The following is a 19,662-nucleotide window of genomic DNA, read 5'->3' on the forward strand; positions in this document are numbered from 1 at the left end:
AAGCATAGGGGGTGCATAAGGTTGTATAGGGACCCCCTCAATTTGGTATCTGCATAATAGTTCACCAAAGGGTGACGTGAAGTCTCTGCCCAAAGCCAGTGCTCTACGTGTTGTCGTAATCATTATGAAATATATGTATGCATAATATTTAAGGAGTTTTATATCTATATGAAAAATTTATGCTCTTAAGGTCTTGGAGTTAAGGCAGGTCACAGGAGGTGACATACCTCAAAGTTTTATAGGCAGACAGTAACTGTCACCCCTCTCCCTGGGTGGCCATTTGTGTCTTGCATGCCTCATGCTACATGCCTATTCGCATATTAAGCCAGCTGCGAAATGAGAGAGTGAAATCTGCAGGATGAAACAAACAGTAGCGGAGTGTCCTGTTTATGAATAAAGACAAAGGATTGCTTTGCTATATCTTGGAGTGCAGATAGAAGCACTGAATCCTTCGCCTATCAGAGGCAAACTGGCAGTGTGCATGTCTCATGGAAAAAAAGGATCACAGCCAGCCTGACACTAAAGCACTGCAAGGATTTTGGGAGTGCAATATCCTGCTAGATATGAGAGTACCTTGTTAATTAAGCCTAGACTGTAGAATGCTTGTGTATGTAACCATGTGTTTCCAATATTTTTATATGCTACTACTTGCATCTCTATGCTTTGTTAAATAGACTTCTATTTGAGTTCACTATAAATAAATCTGAGGTGAAACTGGTAAGATGGATGTACTGCTTCTTTGGAATCAATGGATTGGTGAATACTGTGAATGTCCAGTGGATCAGGGGTTGGACACTTCAAGGAATTGTTCGGAGGGCTTGAGGGTTGGAGTGTAGTGTCACTTTACTTATAGAGACTTGTAGAGTCAGTGGTGCCTGTGAGGCTCAGAGGGGAGTGCCTGTGTCTGTGGCCAGTGGAGTTGGGAAGCTGACCCACATTTAATCACGGACAAGGCTTCTTCATGCTAAGCACAACTGGTGGCAAAGTGCTTCATATCTCTGGGTACCCCTAGGAAGCGTCACAGAGTGGTTGAAGGTAGTTGAAGCTGCCGTGCTATTCAGAACAGTTCACTTGTTCAAAATTTCATGATCAGTATTGGCAGAGGAGCTCTTTGATTGCTTCACAGTATGGTATAGGATCATACACTATATTTTATACTTGTTTGCATATTAAACCAATTAACCTATTTAAGTAATAAACATATAAATCTCCCTAGGAGATATTTATGTAAGTCTATGTAATCTGCAGCAGTAGCTTCACATACAGATACATAAGTAGTTGATACCATGGACCAGATTCAGCAAATCCTGATCTCAGTATGAGTAATGTGGTTGGAAGACTTGCAGGAGAGGCATCTAATGCTGAACTCCCTTTCCCTTTCTGTTTTCTTAAGGTAACAAATTCATATTTTTTAACTTTAGTGTGTCTCGTATGACTCATCATTTATCTCATGCTGTAGGTATGCATACATGCCACCTCAAAGTACTAAATTATACTAATTGACAAACAGAAGGTAAGGTCACTGCCCCTAAGCATTTATAATCTCTGAATTATCAGGATACATTACAGAGTTGGCATTGAATCCTCATAAAGGGAGTAAAATAAAAACTAGATCTTAAAATAAGATAGAAGTTAATTAAATATTCTTGCAGAGCCCTTAATGAGGTCAGAGGTGAAGGACTAGCAACTAGAAAGAAAATATGGCCAAATGTCTCATGATATGGAGATGGATACTGTTGAGCTGAAGTTAATGTGGTTACATTTTGCACCAAAAAGTGGCTTATGGAATGCCTGATATACAGTGTAAGGATAGAAACATAGGAATGTCCATGCTGGATTAGACCTGACAATGGCCTGTGCCAGATGCTTCAGAGGAAAGTGTAAGAACCCTGCAATTAGCAGAAGTAGATTAATCTCCTCCCTACATTAGGACTCACCCTGATCTCTACTCGTTACTTTGGTTTAAGCCCTGAATCACAAGATTTAATATTCAGTACACAAAGTTTATTATAATTATAGCAACTTCAGATGTTCTTGGAATCCATGTCCAATCTCTTTTTGAATCTTAAGTTCTTGGTCTCAATGACTTTTTGTGCCAGTGAGTACCACACTTTAATTATATGTGTGAAAAATATTTCCTTTGGTCAATTTTGAATTTCCCATCTTCTAACTTCATTGAATGTCCCCTGAGTCTTACATTAGGAGACAAGGAACTTTTGTTCTCCTCCTTATCTGCCTTGTCTAGACTGTTCATTATTTTATCTACTTTTATAAAATCTCCTCTTATTCATCTCCTCTCTAAAGTAAAGAGTCTGTTGCACTGAATAGCTTTTCTCCTCATTCATTAAGAATGGTTAATGCTCCCCACTTATGGAATTCAGAGGTGGGCCAGGGTTGTTGCTGAAGGCTCCAGCTTTAAGCTCTGCCTTTCAGCTCAGGCCACCATGAAATTTTCTCTGCTTGGCTGTAGAACAAGTTGGTGGTACAGTTTTTCTCAACCAGTTTGTTTTGACTCCTTTATTTCCATGCAGTTGCAACTTAGTCTTCTTCCTTCTCCTTCTGTGGGTTGGATGAATATCAGCATGGTGGTTTCAACCATCTGGATCAGCTGCTGCAGCACCTCCCTGCTGGAGTAGTCTATCCCCAGTAAGTCATGGCAGAGCTGTCACACAAACACCTGGCTAAATCTAAGAGGTGTCCCCTACTGGAGGCATTACATTTACAGGCTTCCTTTTCCCAGCCAGCCATAACACTGACATGTTATGGGTCTCAGAGTTTGACTGGCAACTGGCATATTGGGTCCGCACTTGGCCTCAAATATTTATGACTCAGGTGCAGAAAAGCCTGGTCAAGAGCTTCTGAACTTTTTGGGGAGAGAGTCTAAGGATGAGGAGGAATTTGTCTGGTTAGCTCTGAGTTAGACCCGTTCTGGAGGAGAAGAATCCCCTGGAAAAAATCTGAAGTCCCCCTCAGATACTGAAGTGTGTGTCCTCGTCTCCAGGGGCAAAGAAGCAGGGCTCCTGCATAGCTCCCCTTCCTCCCACTGTGAATCAGGGGATTCTCATGATACTCTCAAGTAAGTCCTGCAAACCTCAGAGACTCCAGGTCCCCAAAAGTCAAGAGCAACTGTTCCCTTCACAAGGTGGTGATTAAGAATTGGTAATGAGCAAGTGGTTTGCAAATCAGGGATTAAACCCCTTCTCAAGGGAATATTTGCTAGGGTTTGTCTCCTACACAGAGGCTTCTGCAGTGCTCAGTATCATCTGTGCTACTTCTCCCCCACCCTGCAGCATATCTGGGCATGCAGAGAAGCATGTCCCTTCTGTACAGACCTGCCTCAGGTGCAATTCCTATTAACTGCAGACTTTCTGGGTTTCAGCTCAAGGACCTTCCAGGGAAAGGGGTTCAGATTTGAGGCCACAGCAGTATGGGAATTGGGCCTTCTAATCATTTTTTTCCCCCTGCTCTGCCAGAGAAAGGGAACACTCCAAAAGGTGGGAAATGGTCTCTCTCTCTCCATCTCTCCCATGCTTCACAGACTGGCTCCACTTTAAAGCCTTAAGAACACATCAGGCCATCTGTGACCAGAACAGGAGTACATGAGCAGCACCATCATGGGATTACAGATCATGAAAATGATCCTAATTTACTGAGTAAAGCCCTGAGTGGTACTAGCTTGCTCCTACAGTACTTGGGTGCTAGCCAACACAGGGGAGCAAGCAGGCTGTCTTTCAGTCTCCAGGGGTATCTAGCTAGCTACTGCCACAATCAGTGTGTATGTACCTGTACCCCATCTGATGCGTGGTCTCCATGCCAGGATGAAGAGTGTACTATCTCCCCCAATACAATAACTAGAGGAGGAAGTACTACACGTGCATACCCCAGCATAGCCCCGAGGAAGAAACAAACAAACAAACCCTGCAGGACTTTTCCAGGAGAGGATGTCAGTGACTTGCAAGGAACTCATTAATATTAATAATGAGTTGTTAATCTTCCTTTTGAAGCATTATTAGGTTCTTGGTTTCCTGTTGATTCCTTTTTTTGAGGGCATCTCAAGAGCCAAATGGGGTCATCTGTTTAAACCAAATGTTAAACTGAAAGGTTTATGTAAAAACAAAGATTTCTTAAATTTTGGGAGCCCAAGGTTGCTGCAAGCAATAGCTCCACCAATGAGAGGCATATCATACATTCATAAATGGGCTTCTTTTCAAAGACCCCATAAACCATAAGAAGGATGACACACGGCACTATAATTTCAAAGCCTGAGCTATAGCCATTCAGACCAGAGTTTTTTTTATAGTTAGTAAGGAAGGCCTACTTTGTGGCAAATGAATGATTTGTCATCTAGAAGTATGATCCTTCTTTGGAGAGAGACATCTCAGGTTCTGTCTTGATATGATTGGTGAGGAATGGATTCTAGCTTAGTGGCTAGAAGCAAGCCATGTTATACTCGTGAACGGCCATTGTTCATCTTAGATATCTCATGCATCCAAACTTACCGCTGAGGTGCTATTGTGGAAAAATTGGAGACATTAGTAGCTGAGAGGCAGAGAGGCCTCAACCCTAAGCCAGCATAGCAATCTGTTTGCCACAAACACCAAGGATATCCAAGAAGAGATGATTACCTAGGCAGAGGACAAAATCTGGAGCAGAAACTTCCAAGGAAACTTAGATAAATTTTAGGGCTGTCAAGCGATTAAAAAAATTAATCGTGCGATTAAACAATAATAGAGTACCATTTATTTAAATATTTTTGGATGTTTTCTACGTTTTCAAGTATATTGATTTCATTTACAACACTGGATACGAAGTGTACAGTGCTCACTTTATTTTTGATTACAAGTGTTTGCACTGTAAAAAGACAAAAGAAATAATATTTTTCAATTCACCTAATACAAGTACTGTAATTATGAAAGTTGAACTTACAAATATAGAATTATGTACAAAAATACTACATTAAAAAATAAAACCATGTACAATTTTAGAGCTTGCAAGTCCACTCATTCCTACTTCTTGTTCAGCCAATCGCTCAGAAGAACAAGTTTGTTTACATTTGTAGGAGAGAATGCTGCCCGATTCATGTTTGTCACCTGAAAGTGAGAACAGGTGTTCTCATGGCACTGCTGTAACCGGCGTTGCAAGATATTTACATGCCAGATGCGCATGCTTCAACCACCATTCCAGGGAACATGTGTCCATGTTGATGACGGCTTGTGCTCGAAAACCATCCAAAGCAGTGCAGACCGACACATGTTCATTTTCATTATCTGAGTCAGATGCCACCAACAGAAAGTTGGTTTTCTTTTTTGGTGGTTTGGGTTCTGTAGTTTCCACATCAGAGTGTTGCTCTTTTAAGACTTCTGAAAGCATGCTCCCTACCTCGTCCCTCTCAGATTTTGGAAGGCACTTCAGATTCTTAAAGCTTGGGTCAAATGCTGTATTTATCTTTAGAAATCTCACATTAGTATCTTCTTTGCATTTTGTGAAATCTGCAGTGAAAGTGTTCTTAAAATGAGCAACGTGCTGGGTCATCATCCGAGGCTGCTATAACATGAAATATATGGCAGAATGTGGGTAAAACAGAGCAGGGGACATACAATTCTCCCCCAAGGAGTTCAGTCATAAATTTAATTAATGCATTATTTTTTTTAATGAGCATCATCAGCATGGAAACATGTCCTCTGGAATGGTGGCCGAAGCATGAAGGGGCATATGAATGTTTAGCATATCTGGCATGTAAATACCTTGCAGTGCTGGCTACAAAAGTGCCATGCAAATGCCTGTTCTCACTTTCTGGTGACACTGTAAATAAGAAGAGGGCAGCATTATCTCCTGTAAATGTAAATAAACTTGTTTGTCTTAGCAATTGGCTGAACAAGAAGTTGGACTGAGTGGACTTGTAGCCTGTGAAGTTTTACATTGTTTTGTTTTTGAGTGCAGTTATGTAACCAAAAAAAATCTTCTTTTGGACAAAAAGATTTCATTACAGTACTTGTATGAGGTGAATTGAAAACTACTATTTCTTCTGTTTATTATTTTTACAGTGCAAATATTGGTAATAAAAATATACACTTTGATTTCAGTTACAGCACAGAATACAAGATATATATGAAAATGTAGAAATATTGAAAATATTTCAAATGATATTCTCTTGTTTAACAGTGTGATTAAAACTGCGATTAATCGTGATTAATTTTTTTGAGTTACTCACTTGAGTTATCCGGGATTGATCAACAGCCCTAATACATTTTACTCTAACAAAATCCTGAGCATGACATGGACAAAGAGTATTTGCATATGAGAGCTCACAATTCCTGTACAAGACTTTTCCTTCTGATCAGCCTTTTGTAACCAGTGTCTTAAGTGGCTGGTAATAGTCACAGAAAGTCGCGGGTCACATCTTATTCACCTGTGCTCATCCATAGATAACATGTCAATCAGTACCATGTCCAGAGAAACAGACCCACTCATAACTGGACAGCTGCTGGAAAGGATTCATAGCCACCAGTTCTTCAAATGAAGAGCCTTTGATCCCAATGCAGATAATTGCTCACCCAGAGGTCAAAACAGATATGGCTATGGCTATATTTTTACAATAATGGTTAATATTTGCAAAGATCTAAAACTTTATTGCGTCAATCATTTCTTGAGGTGTCATCAGTAGTCACTTATCCCCAATGTCTGGGATTGCTGGTGCCATGCATCAACTCCATCTCCTGAATGGGTTTCTCAAAATACACCTGCTGAAATTCCTTCGGAGGACATAGAATCGTGCGTTTGATGCAATGTAAAATTAGGTATCATTCTCAGATCACATCCGAATGCCTCTTTTTGGGCAGGTAAGTACAAACAACATGCTGAAAACCAACCCAATTTTCACTGTAGATCCTTGCATATTCAAGTGCCAAATGTAATGTCAATGACAAATTAGAGAAATCTCTGGATTGCTTTCTAATTGCAAGTTTTGGAATTAGTTCCCATACTAATACAAGAACCACACTGCTTTTGTCATGAGGAAAAGATGATTCTTATATCCACTAGCCCTTTCTGTTCGAGTTAAGTTCCTCTTTCTACAATCTGTAGGAAATAGTTCTACCATGGTTTTGTTCGAAGCTTTTTGTGGCATAAATGGGCATTTCTAGAGCTCCAAAGAAAGATTCCAACAATGACAAGATCTTAAGCCCTCAAAGTTGTTATAGGCAAGAAATGAAAATTCTGCACTAATTGGCATGATAGTAATATCTGGGAAACTGCAATGGGATACTTTGTTAGGAAGATGTTACTGGGTGGTATGTTCCCTGTTACTATTTATTTTATAAAGCTCTTGCTTTATGTGGGGGAACTTCCATTCCTGCCTATGTTTCTACTATAATAAACTCTGCTCATCCCTCTCTCTCCCACATGTACTCGATTCACTGCTCATTCCCATTAATACTGAATAAGAAGAGAAGCTGTGCAACAGAATGAGAAACTTCTTACCTGATAATGTTCCTTCTGTTAGCAGCTTCTCAGAATTCAACCCAACCTGGTAGTCTGTTAAATGACCAGAATAAAAATTGAATTTTTTCTCTAAAGGGAGACTGAGACATATATTGTCTTAGGTTAATTTAATACATCACATCAAGTACTCTTAATGCGTAATAATTGGTTGCTGGAGTGTTTCTACAGCTGTGGAAGAACTCTTCTGGTGGCTTGAGCTGGAGGGCAGAGCTTAGCCCTGTAGCCTCCAGCAACATTGGACTACCTCCAAATTCCATGGGTCAGCTCTCTCACTTTAAAATGAAATCACCAAAAAGCTTGGTAGAAAGTTATAAATTAATGGAAAGAGTTAGATAACTAAATGAAACAGCTTCTGTGCTTATAATAGAGATAATTGCAGTATAAGTATGCAATAGAAGTAACTCTAGGAGAGTTTTTTGTATGTTGCTACCTCTAAGACTTCTGTTGCCCCCTCTGGAGGAGAGCAGAAAGGAAAAAAAGTCAGCTTTAAAACAGCCCTCTCCTCATAGACTTTAAGGTTAGAAGGGACCATTATGATCATCTAGTCTGACCTCCCTCATTCCAGTTCCTTCTAAAAACCCATATTTTCTATTTCCCGGGAATGAGTTGATTTTATACAAGGACTGTTTGTTTTTTTTTAAAGAGTTTTCTTTAATGGAGTCATCAATAATGGGCACATCATAAACTGAACAGTGATCTTATTACTGGAACCTTTGTGCTTCCATGTTGCATTACATCTAAAATTAGATTTGTATCAGTTTAGGACCGGGATTATATATTTTGTCCTTTTAAAAAAATATCTAATACACTCTGTTACTTACACATAGTAGCTGAGAATGAAGTGAGGAAGAGCCTACAGTGAGATAAAAATATAAAACATTACTTTTAAGTACTTACATACATAAATATACCCAATAGAATAGTAACTCTAATGTTTGCAGCTAGAAATTGTATTGAAAAGTGAGAATTGTAAAATGTGGGTATTCTGACCTGGACAATGGAAAATGTGACACCTTCAGGAGCTAGTGTGGCATAAGATATTCTTCTTGCCTGTAACTTTAATTTGTGTAATATATCTGAGTTGAAACCTGCATATCAAATTAGAAGAAAAAGTGATAAGCTGTAACTCTCATGCAGTATTGTCTATCTTAAGTACTTGTATGACCCCCCTCACTGTAGTATCTGAGTGCCTCATAATCTTTAATGTATTTATTCTTGGAATTCTTGCTAAACCCCGATAGGGAGGCAAGTACTATTATCCCCATTTTACAGATGGGGAACAGAGGCACAGAGAAGCTGAATGATTTGCTCAAGTTCACAGGAAGTTTGTTGGCAGAGCACAGCACTGCTTATGAGCCACTAACTTCAAGTCAAGTACCCAGCTAGGATTCAATACAATGGTGTAGAGGTTTTCCTTCAGAGGATAACTTTAACAGGAGTAAGACTATCCCTGATGAAAGTACATGACATTCCCTCTGCACATAGCCTACAAAGAAGTGATTCCTAAATTGAGAAATTTAAAATATTTTAATCCTGATGACTTCAGACCCTCATCAGAAGAGAGGAGTAGAGGACCTAAAATACTGGAGGATTGAGAAATAAACCAGATTATATGGTAAAGAGCTGCCTGTTCAGAAACCTTAGAGGATGGACAGAAGTGTTTCCATGAGTTATAATGACTAGTTTTAAGTTTTCCTGTTTTATTTCTTGACGTTGTAACAAAGGTTCTCTGTAAGTGGATCTTCAGGGGACCATAGCTCTGAAGAATGGGACTCAACGTGGACAGGAAAACTTGCTATACCTGGTTTCAGTCACCATTAGCAGGTGGCATAAGCCAGGTGACACTGTTTTCTACTTCTGAGTGCTCAGTGTTTTAGGAACTGGAGGAGAGTTTTGGAAGTGCTTGTATTTCTTTCTTTTTTTTTTTTTTTGGTAACTGACACTGAGCGTTGAAGATAATCTATTCAAAAAAGACTCATTATAGTCAATGCAATGAATTTGTGAGATCCGAGGTAAAGCAAATGCAAGTATTCTGTTGTACAGATAATGCAGCTGTGCCCCAGACTTCACGTTCAAGCTATTCAGACTTTGAGAATAGTGGAACAAGGAATTTTCAAAACACAAAGTTTATAGAAAAAGAGCAGTGGAGGTTGCTGTGAATGTACTGAAAGTTTGACAAGATTGGTATTTACATTAATTCCTGTTCCCTGTCTAACTTTTTATATTAAATTCAGTTTCTTACCTCTCTACTGGCCCCGTGGAACTGATTTCAATGCTACCGAGGTTTAGTTTAATTTTATTTATTGTATAATTAATGATGTTAGGATGCCTAGTGCCTTGAATAGGCATCGTTATTATTTTAAATGTAAATAAATAAAATAGTTTAGTCATTTATAGATGTACCTATATTCCACAAAAATGGGAGCTATCACTTCTAATATGTTAAAATATTTACATAAAAACATTAGATCCTTAAACTGAGATATTAAAAAGAAAAATAATTTGATAGGGAAAGTAATGCCACGTTATTGAAAACTATCTAACTACACACTTTAAATTTTCTTCCTTCTTTTGGAGTCATTACACATTGTGCCCCATCTATGTGCTTCAGGAAGCTGAAGGTTTGCTTAGCATACACTGAATGTCTGTGTTCTTTTTAACCCCCTGTGCATACATTTTCTCTGCCCAGTAATTTAATTGAGGTTAGACATTGGCTGCTGTTGACAGCTTGATTTTTCTGTTCATATTGAAGTATAGATTTAATAGTAAGGTCACAGTTCCAATTCAGTCTAAGTGTAAAACATTGCAAACTACATTATAGAGTCATTTTATTCATTACACCCTGGCATGTATTTTACTTTTAATCCATAAAGTATACCAAATCAGAAAGTAATGGGTACCTATAACAGTACTAAAAATAAAAACGTGCATGTCTTGATGTGATTCTAGATGAAATACTCAGCTCACTGATTACTAAAAAGTATTACAATTATTTGCGATTTTAAAATGTCTTCAGCAATCCAAGGAATTTGGAATAGTAATTTTTAAAGATTAAAATAATGTAGTACTTTTAATATAAACTGAAGAAATTTGTGACTTTTTTCCCAAGGGTCTCCTGACAGCCGGAGTAGAATTTGAATCTCTCCCTGCAGCTTTTTCTCTACCTGCTGAATCTGGCCTCTACCCAGTGACCCTTGTTGGTGTTCCTCAGACTACTGGGCAGATCACTATCAATGGTAAGGATTATATCTTTTACTGTTTTCATCAGGAAAATAGGCACAAGTATCTTAAGGCATTGTGGATTTTTTTGATGTAGTAGTTAAGTTAATATTTATTTTATATTTCCACAAAGTCAGTATTTAAAAAGAACTTACAAAATAATAATTCATCAAGAAGGTAGTTCTATATAGAATGAGAAAATAACCCATGCTTTTCAGAAATACATCCCTTTTGTTTAGATGTGTGTGTGCATTGCTGTTACTAAGTTAAAATGCTAAATCTGAAGGGAAGGGGGAAAGCTACATAACTGAATAGTCTAATGTATTAGCAAACTAAGTCAAATTGCTATTGAAAAAATACTTTTAAAATGCTTCATGAGTATGCACAACAAGTCTTGCAGTTGACATTATTAATGAACGAGACAAGTTGGGTAAGGTAACACTTTTTATTGGACCACCTTCTGTTGATGAGAGAGACAAGCTTTTGAACCACACAGAACTCTTCTTCTGGTCTGGGAAAGGTACTCCAAGACCACAAGAAGAGCTCTGTGTGGCTCGGAAAGCTTGTCTTTCTCATCAACAGAAAATGGTCCAATAAAAAGTGTTACCTCGCCCACCTTGTCTCTCTAATATTCTTGAACCGACATGGCTACAACTGCACTGCGTATTGTTAATGAAACACATTCATGTAAAATAACAAAAAAGATTTTGCAAGTTGCTTATATATGAAAGATTTAGGTAGTAATGTACACAGTCTATTGTAATGCAGAGTTCATTCAATTAATTAACCCAAATAGGGCTGTGTCAATAGTGATAAATGGGAATCAAATAAAAAAAGACATGTCCCTAAGTTAGGTGGGGTAAAGACTGACATTCCAATGCTGAGTTCTAGAAAAAACATGCTTCTTGCAAAGTGAGAGAGATTTGACAGGAAGGAACCAATACCGATAGAGATTGTTCAGGACATTTAGAAATTCCTCGACAGAAATCTTTAGATTTTATACTGTCATGGAAGAACAACCATACTAGTAAATAACCGAATTAAAGAAAAAGTACTTACTCCGAAGAGGCTTTATCTTTTCACTTTGATTCCCTTTTCAATATACAGTATAATTTCAGTTATCCAGATTCACTTTATCTGAAAAATCCTGGTTATCTGAATCCACAGGATGACCCTCATTAGCCTTGTTAGTTAATAGCACTTCCATTTTTCCAAATGCTCAATTATCTGAAACTTTTGGATGTCTCCCAGACCACTGGGCTGTACTTTTTTCTCCCTTTATTTTCTTTATTATTTTCTTGTCCTCATAATTCTTTCTTTGCAAGATACTTCATTTTTAAACAGGTGGAACTGGTACACTAGGGATAATCCTAGTGTGCAGTTCCGCCCAGACGGAACTAGGCAGGGAGCTGCTGCCCAGCCCCCACTGTCCCCAAGGGCAAGAAATATCAAGTGCCTTAAGTATCAAAAGCCCTTACATGTATCCCTCAAACAGCGTCTCCCTGTACTGAGCAAATGTTCTCCTTGCGCCAATTCCCAGGCATTGGTGCTTTGGGTCAGGAGACCTTGGTGTCTGTGCATGCACCTTGATCTCCCACGGAATTGTATAATTGAATTAAAATTTTTCCAAAAATAAAAGAAGACCCTGTTAAATTTCAAGAAGTTCTGGTCTCCCATGTTTAAGAAGGATGAATTCAAACGAACAGGTTCAGAGACGGGCTACTAGGATGATCCGAGGAATGGAAAACCTGTCTTATGAAAGGAGACTCAAAGAGCTTGGCTTGTTTAGCCTAACCAAAAGAAGGTTGAGGGGGGTTATGATTGCTCTTTATAAATATATCAGAGGGATTAATATCAGGGAGGGAGAGGAATTATTTAAACTTAGTACCAATGTGGACAGAAGAACAAATGGATATAAACTGGACACTAGGAAGTTTAGACTTGAAATTAGACAAAGGTTTCTAACCATTAGAGGAGTGAAGTTCTGGAACAGCCTTCCAAGGGGAGTAGTGGGGGCAAAAGACATATCTGGCTTTAAGACTAAACTTGATAAGTTTATGGAGGGGATGTATGATGGGATAGCCTAATTTTGGCACTTAATTTAGCAATTGATCTTTGATTATCAGCAGGTAAGTATGCCCGGTGGTCTGTGATGGGATGTTAGATGGGTTGGGATCTGAGTTACTATAGAGAATTCTTTCCTGGGTGCTGGCTGGTGAGTTTTGCCCACATGCTCAGGGTTTAACTGATCGCCATATTTGGGGTTGGGAAGGAATTTTCCTCCAGGGCAGATTGGCAGAGGCCCTGGAGGTTTTTTGCCTTCCTCTGCAGCATGGGGCAGGGTGACTTGCTGGAGGATTCTCTGCAGCTTGAGGTCTTCAGACCACAATTTGAGGACTTCAGTAACTCAGACATAGGTTAGGGGTTTGTTATAGAAGTGGATGGGTGAGATTCTGTGGCCTGCATTGTGCAGGAGGTCAGACTAGATGATCATAATGGTCCCTTCTGACCTTAAAGTCTAGGAGAAAACTGAACTGTTCAAAAGTGTTTCTGCCAAACTGTGGGATAAACCACTTGGTTATTTTATTACCAGAATATAGAAAATTAATTGCCATTATGTGACCTATAGCTGTTCTTGGTCCTCTTTTATATATAGTATTCACACCAGAATATTTAATGAGGCAGTGGTAATCCCATGTGGCCAAGATAAATTAACATAGTTTTTGTCTATTTCTGTTTATTTTTAGGGAACATTGCCAAACCTATTCTGCAAAAATTCTTGTAGTTTTGTTTTCTTATCCTGCAACTGTCTGTCTTCACAAAAATTACTTTCCAGTAAAGGAAAACAGTAGTGAATTGTCCTTATGTTCTCATTTATCATTCATACCTTTTTCGACACCTTTTTGTTTAACACTAGAGTTTTCTTGCAAGTTTAGGTTGTATAGATTGATTCCTCACCAAATAGTATTGAGGTGACTGCCAATAAAATTGAAATGAAACTTGTTTATTTAGCAACTGCAGATCTTCAGTAAAGCATAATTAAATATCAGTTAAGGGCATGAACATGAGGGGTTATCTTTTTCACTTTTTTCATTGGGTGGGCTAAAGGATTTTTTTCTTTTACTGTTGGATACTATTGAGAACTGATCCTGCATTTCTTGTACACCCAAAACACCCACAGGTATTAACCCTGATTGTGCACCCAAAACTTCAGTTATGTGACAATGGTGTTAAAAATGCTGGTTTGTCTACACCTGTACTCCTAGCATTGCTAGACTACAAGGTCCCAGAATATCAGTTCATGACTATATATTTTTAAAAACGCATGAAAATCGTGGACTCTTACATTCATAAGACAAAAGTACAGGGATAAATGCATAACATTTGTCTGTACAATGTGATACATTGTACTTATATAGAGTCTTTCTTAGAAGGATTTGAAAATGCTTTTCAAAGTTCTCTGTTGCCACCTGTGTAAGATATTTTCATAGGAGAGGTTGTGATTTGCAAGTGAATTTCCTTACAGAATCTGGTCACTAGCAGGGTGTACAAAAATCAATGATAAAATAAATAAAAAATTAAATTAAAACATTTTTTAAGTTTTAAAAGCAAACCTATTTAAAATTAAATTTGAAATTATGATAACCTAATTTAAGGCTTAATCCTATTAAAATATATTAAAATCATTTAAAGTAAATAAAAATATACTGTATATCTTTGCTGCTGAAATTTAAAAGAAAGTCAAATCACTGAACTGATAAAGGTCACTGGATAACGACCTGGAACCAGAGTTGTTTGAAGTACTTTTGATGGCAATAGCCTCTTCTGCAGGCACAGAGAGATTGTTCTTCATTTCAGTTTGTTCAACTAGTTCAGTTCAATGACTAGTTACTTGAAAGTTAAGAAACCAATTGAGAGTTGAGAAAGCAGGGATGTTAGTTTTCCTGTTTGTCTATAAATAAAACCTAGATGTGAGAAGATGAGATCTACTAGTTCTAAAATCTTGAAGGACATGGTGTGACCAGAAAGAATCTGTTCAATTTACTAACTTTGAAAAAATCAGTTAAGTTTAAATGCAAAACGTGTTTTGATATACACTATTATCTTATGTACCTAGTACGTTTTCAGGTAGATTTATTTAAAAAAATTAAAATGCTGTTTTTTTGCTTTTTTAATAGAATTCTAATGTTCATCCAAATAGAGCTTGACATGAGTCATATCTAAAAAAAATTAATCATTTAGTAAATAAGGAATGAAACATTCACCATTTTCTAACATTAAAAAAAAGAGAAAAAGGAATCTGTATAAATGATAGAATCATAGGACTGGAAGGGACCTCAAAGGATCATCAAGTTCAGTCCCCTGCATTCATGGCAGGACTAAGTATTATCTAGACCATTCCTGACAGGTGTTTGTCAACCTCCTCTTAAAAATCTCCAACGATGGAGATTCCACAACCTCCCTAGGCAATTTATTCCGGTGCTTAACCATGCGGACAGTTAAGAAAATGTTCCTAAATGTATGTTAATCTAAATTATTGCGTGAATAATATATTTAGATCCTAGCTAACAAAGTGCCAAGTTTTAGTATAATGGTTGTATTTAGCTGTAAATTAACATGTTCTAATGATAACCAACCAATAAAAATCAACCTTTGTTTAGGAAAATAATTAAAGCACAAATACAAAACAAGATTGAAATTAGTGATTTTAAATCAAGGTTTCCTGCTGGCTGATTTCAATCATCATTAAAATTGGTCACTTACATCACTTTGATTTAAATCAATCCACCCTGGTCACTAAACTTTTGTAGTTAATCCCATCATGAAGCAAATAGTTTCAGGACAAATTGGCTCTCTTCTATCTTGAAATAGGTTATCATACTTCAGTCTTTGGAGTCTTCAGTGATTGTCTTCTGGATAACCTGCCAGGATTAAAGACAAATGGCTGTGCAGTAGAAGTCATTCCAGCTTTGCCAAGGCTGCAGATCAGTACCTCTCTACCAAGGTAAGAAATTGAATTAGGTACAGATTTCATTTTTGGTAAACTAGAAAATGTTGTATTGGTTAGAATACTGTTTCTGGCTATACAGATTCACTTTTTATAACATGGGTATGTAATCACTGTATTTATAATACAATATAGTCTAATTTAGTGAAGTAAGACGTACATTAAAATCAAAGTGGCTTGAAATTGGGTTTGTGCCCTTATTTGCTCTTTGTGTAATAGGGATAGCTCAATGGTTTGAGCATTGGCCTGCTAAACCCAGGGTTGTAAATTCAATCCTTGTGGGGGCAATTTGGGGCAAAAATCTGTCTGGGGATTGGTCCTGTTTTCAGCAGGGGGTTGGACTAGATGACCTCCTGAGGTCCCTTCCAACCCTGATATTCTATGATACTATGATAAAACTAAAAAAATAAATTGTCTGAAAATTTTTCACTTTTTTTTTTTAAACCCTAGAAATATTAGGAATGTCAAGTCTGGTTTTCCTTGATTTTATTGGTTGACATAGTGTGGTCTCAGAGTATATACTGAGAGATCTCATACTTGAATTGAAGATTAGTGATGAGTCTTTAACAAGTGTCTACTAAGTTTTCATTGGCACTGGTGTTAAATAGGTAACTGTATACAACATTTTGAGTTTGGACTAGGGTGTTCCTATAATTCCTTTCTGTTTCATTAACTTCAGAGAAGGAGTCTCATTTCATTCTGACTATTTAGTCAAGCAAATCTTCAGTATTAAATTGTATATATTGTTTTTTTTCACCAAGCTGTACGTTGGGCTCACTGTGAGCACTCATTAAAATGTTACGTTAAAAGTTGCTTCTAATTAATGATTTTATTGTAAATGGTTTTATTTTGTGTCTGTGTCCAGCAAAATTTATGAATTTAATCTCCCAGGCTCATTTTAAGGTGTTATGAAGGTTTCCTTTGAGGATGAGGACTGAGGTCAGGTTTGGAAAGATGATTTTGTGAAAATTGTTCGCTCATAGGTGATTTTGTGTTTAATCATTTTTCTGTATCAGTTTGAGAGCGTAGTGATTGTCTGGTTTCATCCACGTAGATGTGCCATTTAGTGCACTGGATGAGGTACATCACATGTGATAGACATGTGTAGGATCTTGAAAGGTTTGTTGTGAGTGGGTATTGATCATCATAGCAGTGGAGGAGATATGTCTTCAGGTTTTGTATCTGTTGTTCAGGCAGGGTCTGGTGCCACTTTGAGTTGGTCTGTTCTGGTCTGTGGGGAATTAGTTTCTGATGATGAGCTTGGAGAGGTTGGGAGTTGTTTGAACCCCAGAAGAGGGGGTTCAGGAAAGATTTCTTTCGGGAAGTGGTCCCCATCAAGAATGGGTTGCAATTGTTTAATGATACCCTGGATCATTAGACAATTTAATGCTAGACACTAAAAATCATTGTCTTAAAAAGATTCTGGGTGTATGGCCTGTTACTATAATCTGTAACCCACAAAGCCTTCCCCACCCCCTTTTTTTTTTTTCCCTTCTATGACTGTAGGATTGTTAACAGGCCACATCACCTTGAATGGTCCCTTAGAATATGTGTTAACTACTCATGCTAAACAATCTGTTCAACCTTGTATTTATCTGTGACACTGTGAGTACCTTTCCCAGATCTGAAGAAGAGCTCCATGTTTCTCTTTTTTACCAAAAGAAGACAGTCCTATAAAAGATATTACCTCACCTGTCTTGTCTCTGAAACATACATAGGCTACTTGAGCGTCAAATATAGATACGTATTCTGAAATACCTCAAAAACCTCTGTGAATCATGTTTTTCTGTGAAGGCAACCTTTACATAATGATTTAACAAACAAGGATGTTAAAAGTGTATGTGAATTTTAAATTGCAGAACTCAGATTTACCACCAAATTTACCAACTCCTCAATTCCTTTTGCCCTCACACCCTTGTTCTCCTCTGTCTCCTTTCCATCAATATGAAAAATTTTCAGTTTCCTCAAAAAACCTTAACCCTATCTCTCTTGTCCTGAAGTCCTTCTCCCATCAAATTTAAAGCTCCTTAAATAGTCATTTTACATTCGCTGTTTGAACTCCTCTCATCAAATTCCCTCCAGGATCCACTCCAATCTGTCTTGTGCCGTCTACACTCCTCTGAAGTTGCATTTACCAAGTTCTCCAGTGACATCTTCCTAGTTCATTTGAAAGTATTTACCCTATCCTCCTTGATCCTTGCACTACCTCAGTACTATACATCATCTGTTAATTTCAATAATTGCTGTTGCAGAAATTCTTGGAGAATCATTTGGAGAAATCTTATCTCTGAAAATTCATATTCAGACAAAGATATTTTTCCTAGAGTATATTAAAATCTTGGTGAATAAATCATCCATTTTATTTTCCATGCACCATGTGAAACGCACAAACCATTATTTCAGAAATCTTCAGTCATTTAACTTGTTAGTAATAGTGACTTAAGCAAACAGCTGCTTTCTGAGTGAACTCATGGTGACTGCATGGTCAGTCAGTCACTCCTGCTCTCCTCTTCTTCTTCAAGTGCTTGTTCATGTCTGTTCCATGCTAGGTGTGTGTGCGTCGCATGCACTGTTGTTGGAGATTTTTCCCTTAGTGGTATCTGTTGGGCTGGCTGTGGTGTCCTCTGGAGCCGTGTGCATGGACGGGTATAAGGGGCCCCTGCACCCTCTCAGTTCCTTCTGCCCACCCATGATGGTTGCTGGAACAACCCTTTAATGAACATAAGAGAGGCCATAAACCAAAGGCCCTCTAACCCAGTAACCTGTCTTCTGACAGTCGCCAATGGCAAGTGCTTCAGAGGGAATGAACAGAACAGTTAAATGTCAGGTGATCTATCCTGTCACCCATTCCTAGCTTCTGGCAGACAGAAGCTAGGCACATCATCCCGGCCCATCCTGGCTAAAAGCCATGGATGTATCTATCCTCCATGAATTTATCTAGATCTTTTTTGAACCCTGTTATCGTTTTGATTTAGCAAGGCTCTTCCCAGTGGTTTCAGACTCTTTCTCTGTTCATGGTGTGAATAGTTTAGTGTATATAGTTTTTTGCAAGTTGTGATAGTATATATGGTTAGTGTATATCATTTTTATCATCGAAGGACTTTTTGTCTCAGGGGTCAAACATGCCCTGGTCCCCGGGCTTTAAGTCTTGTGCCTCTTGTGGCAAACCTATGCCTGTGAGTGACCTGCACTCGAGTTGCTTAAAATCCTTGGGGGAAACTCACATGAAGGACAAGTGCAAAATCTGTTGAGACTTCAGATCCCACACTAGGTAGTACAGGGGAATCAGACTCAAGACTATCCTCCTGGAAGCTGCCCTCAGACCTGTATCAGAGCTGATCCGATTTGGTGCTAAGAACTTCTGCGTCAGTACGAAGCGCTCTGCTGGCAATGTTCTCCATCTCCAATGCTGCAGAAGCAGCACAAAAAGCAGTGCACCGGGAGAAGGTGCTCACCAGTGCAAAAGAGACAAGCGAGGAGAGTGAGCGAGACCTGTACTGGGCTGCCTGTCTACCCCTGGACCCATGTTAGCACAGTCGACTCCACCAAGGGAGTTGAGTGTGGTGCAGGATCCTCTGCTGACACCAGAGAGCTACCTCAGTACCAGTGTACTGATGGTGCTGTCGACCCCATAGATATATCAGTCAGCTAGGGACCTTCTCTCTCTTCTGGTCCCTCTAGCCCCACTGGGGACTCTACCAGCTCCAGCATCCAGAAGCAGGAGGGAACAGGGTGCATCAGGTGCCTTACTGGCACAGGGTCCTCTGGCACCATCCAGTGGCAAGCCTCTCCTGATCCCGTTGTCCCACTTCATAACACCACAGGTTCCTGGAGTCCTAGCACCATGTGGAAGTGGGTACTGCTCCACCGTGGTCACCCAGAGAGGAATCCTTTTTGGAGTCCAAAGGGGAGTCCTCTGTACCAATGAAAGCCCA

General features: G+C 38.6%; 1 protein-coding gene across 6 annotated transcripts in view; it reads left to right on the forward strand.

The window, feature by feature from the left end:
* The window catches only part of TRAPPC9 (trafficking protein particle complex subunit 9), an 819,600-nt gene that overhangs the window by 118,065 nt on the left and 681,873 nt on the right, over window positions 1-19,662 (forward strand). For all 6 annotated transcript variants that reach the window (XM_045006039.1, XM_045006043.1, XM_045006044.1 and 3 more), the window contains exons 13-14: window positions 10,610-10,736; window positions 15,592-15,724. In XM_045006039.1, coding sequence (XP_044861974.1) covers window positions 10,610-10,736; window positions 15,592-15,724 — 260 coding nt within the window. The remainder of the gene's footprint in view (window positions 1-10,609; window positions 10,737-15,591; window positions 15,725-19,662) is intronic.

The sequence above is a fragment of the Mauremys mutica genome, chromosome 2, assembly GCF_020497125.1.
Source record: "Mauremys mutica isolate MM-2020 ecotype Southern chromosome 2, ASM2049712v1, whole genome shotgun sequence".
Lineage (NCBI taxonomy): Eukaryota > Metazoa > Chordata > Testudines > Geoemydidae > Mauremys > Mauremys mutica.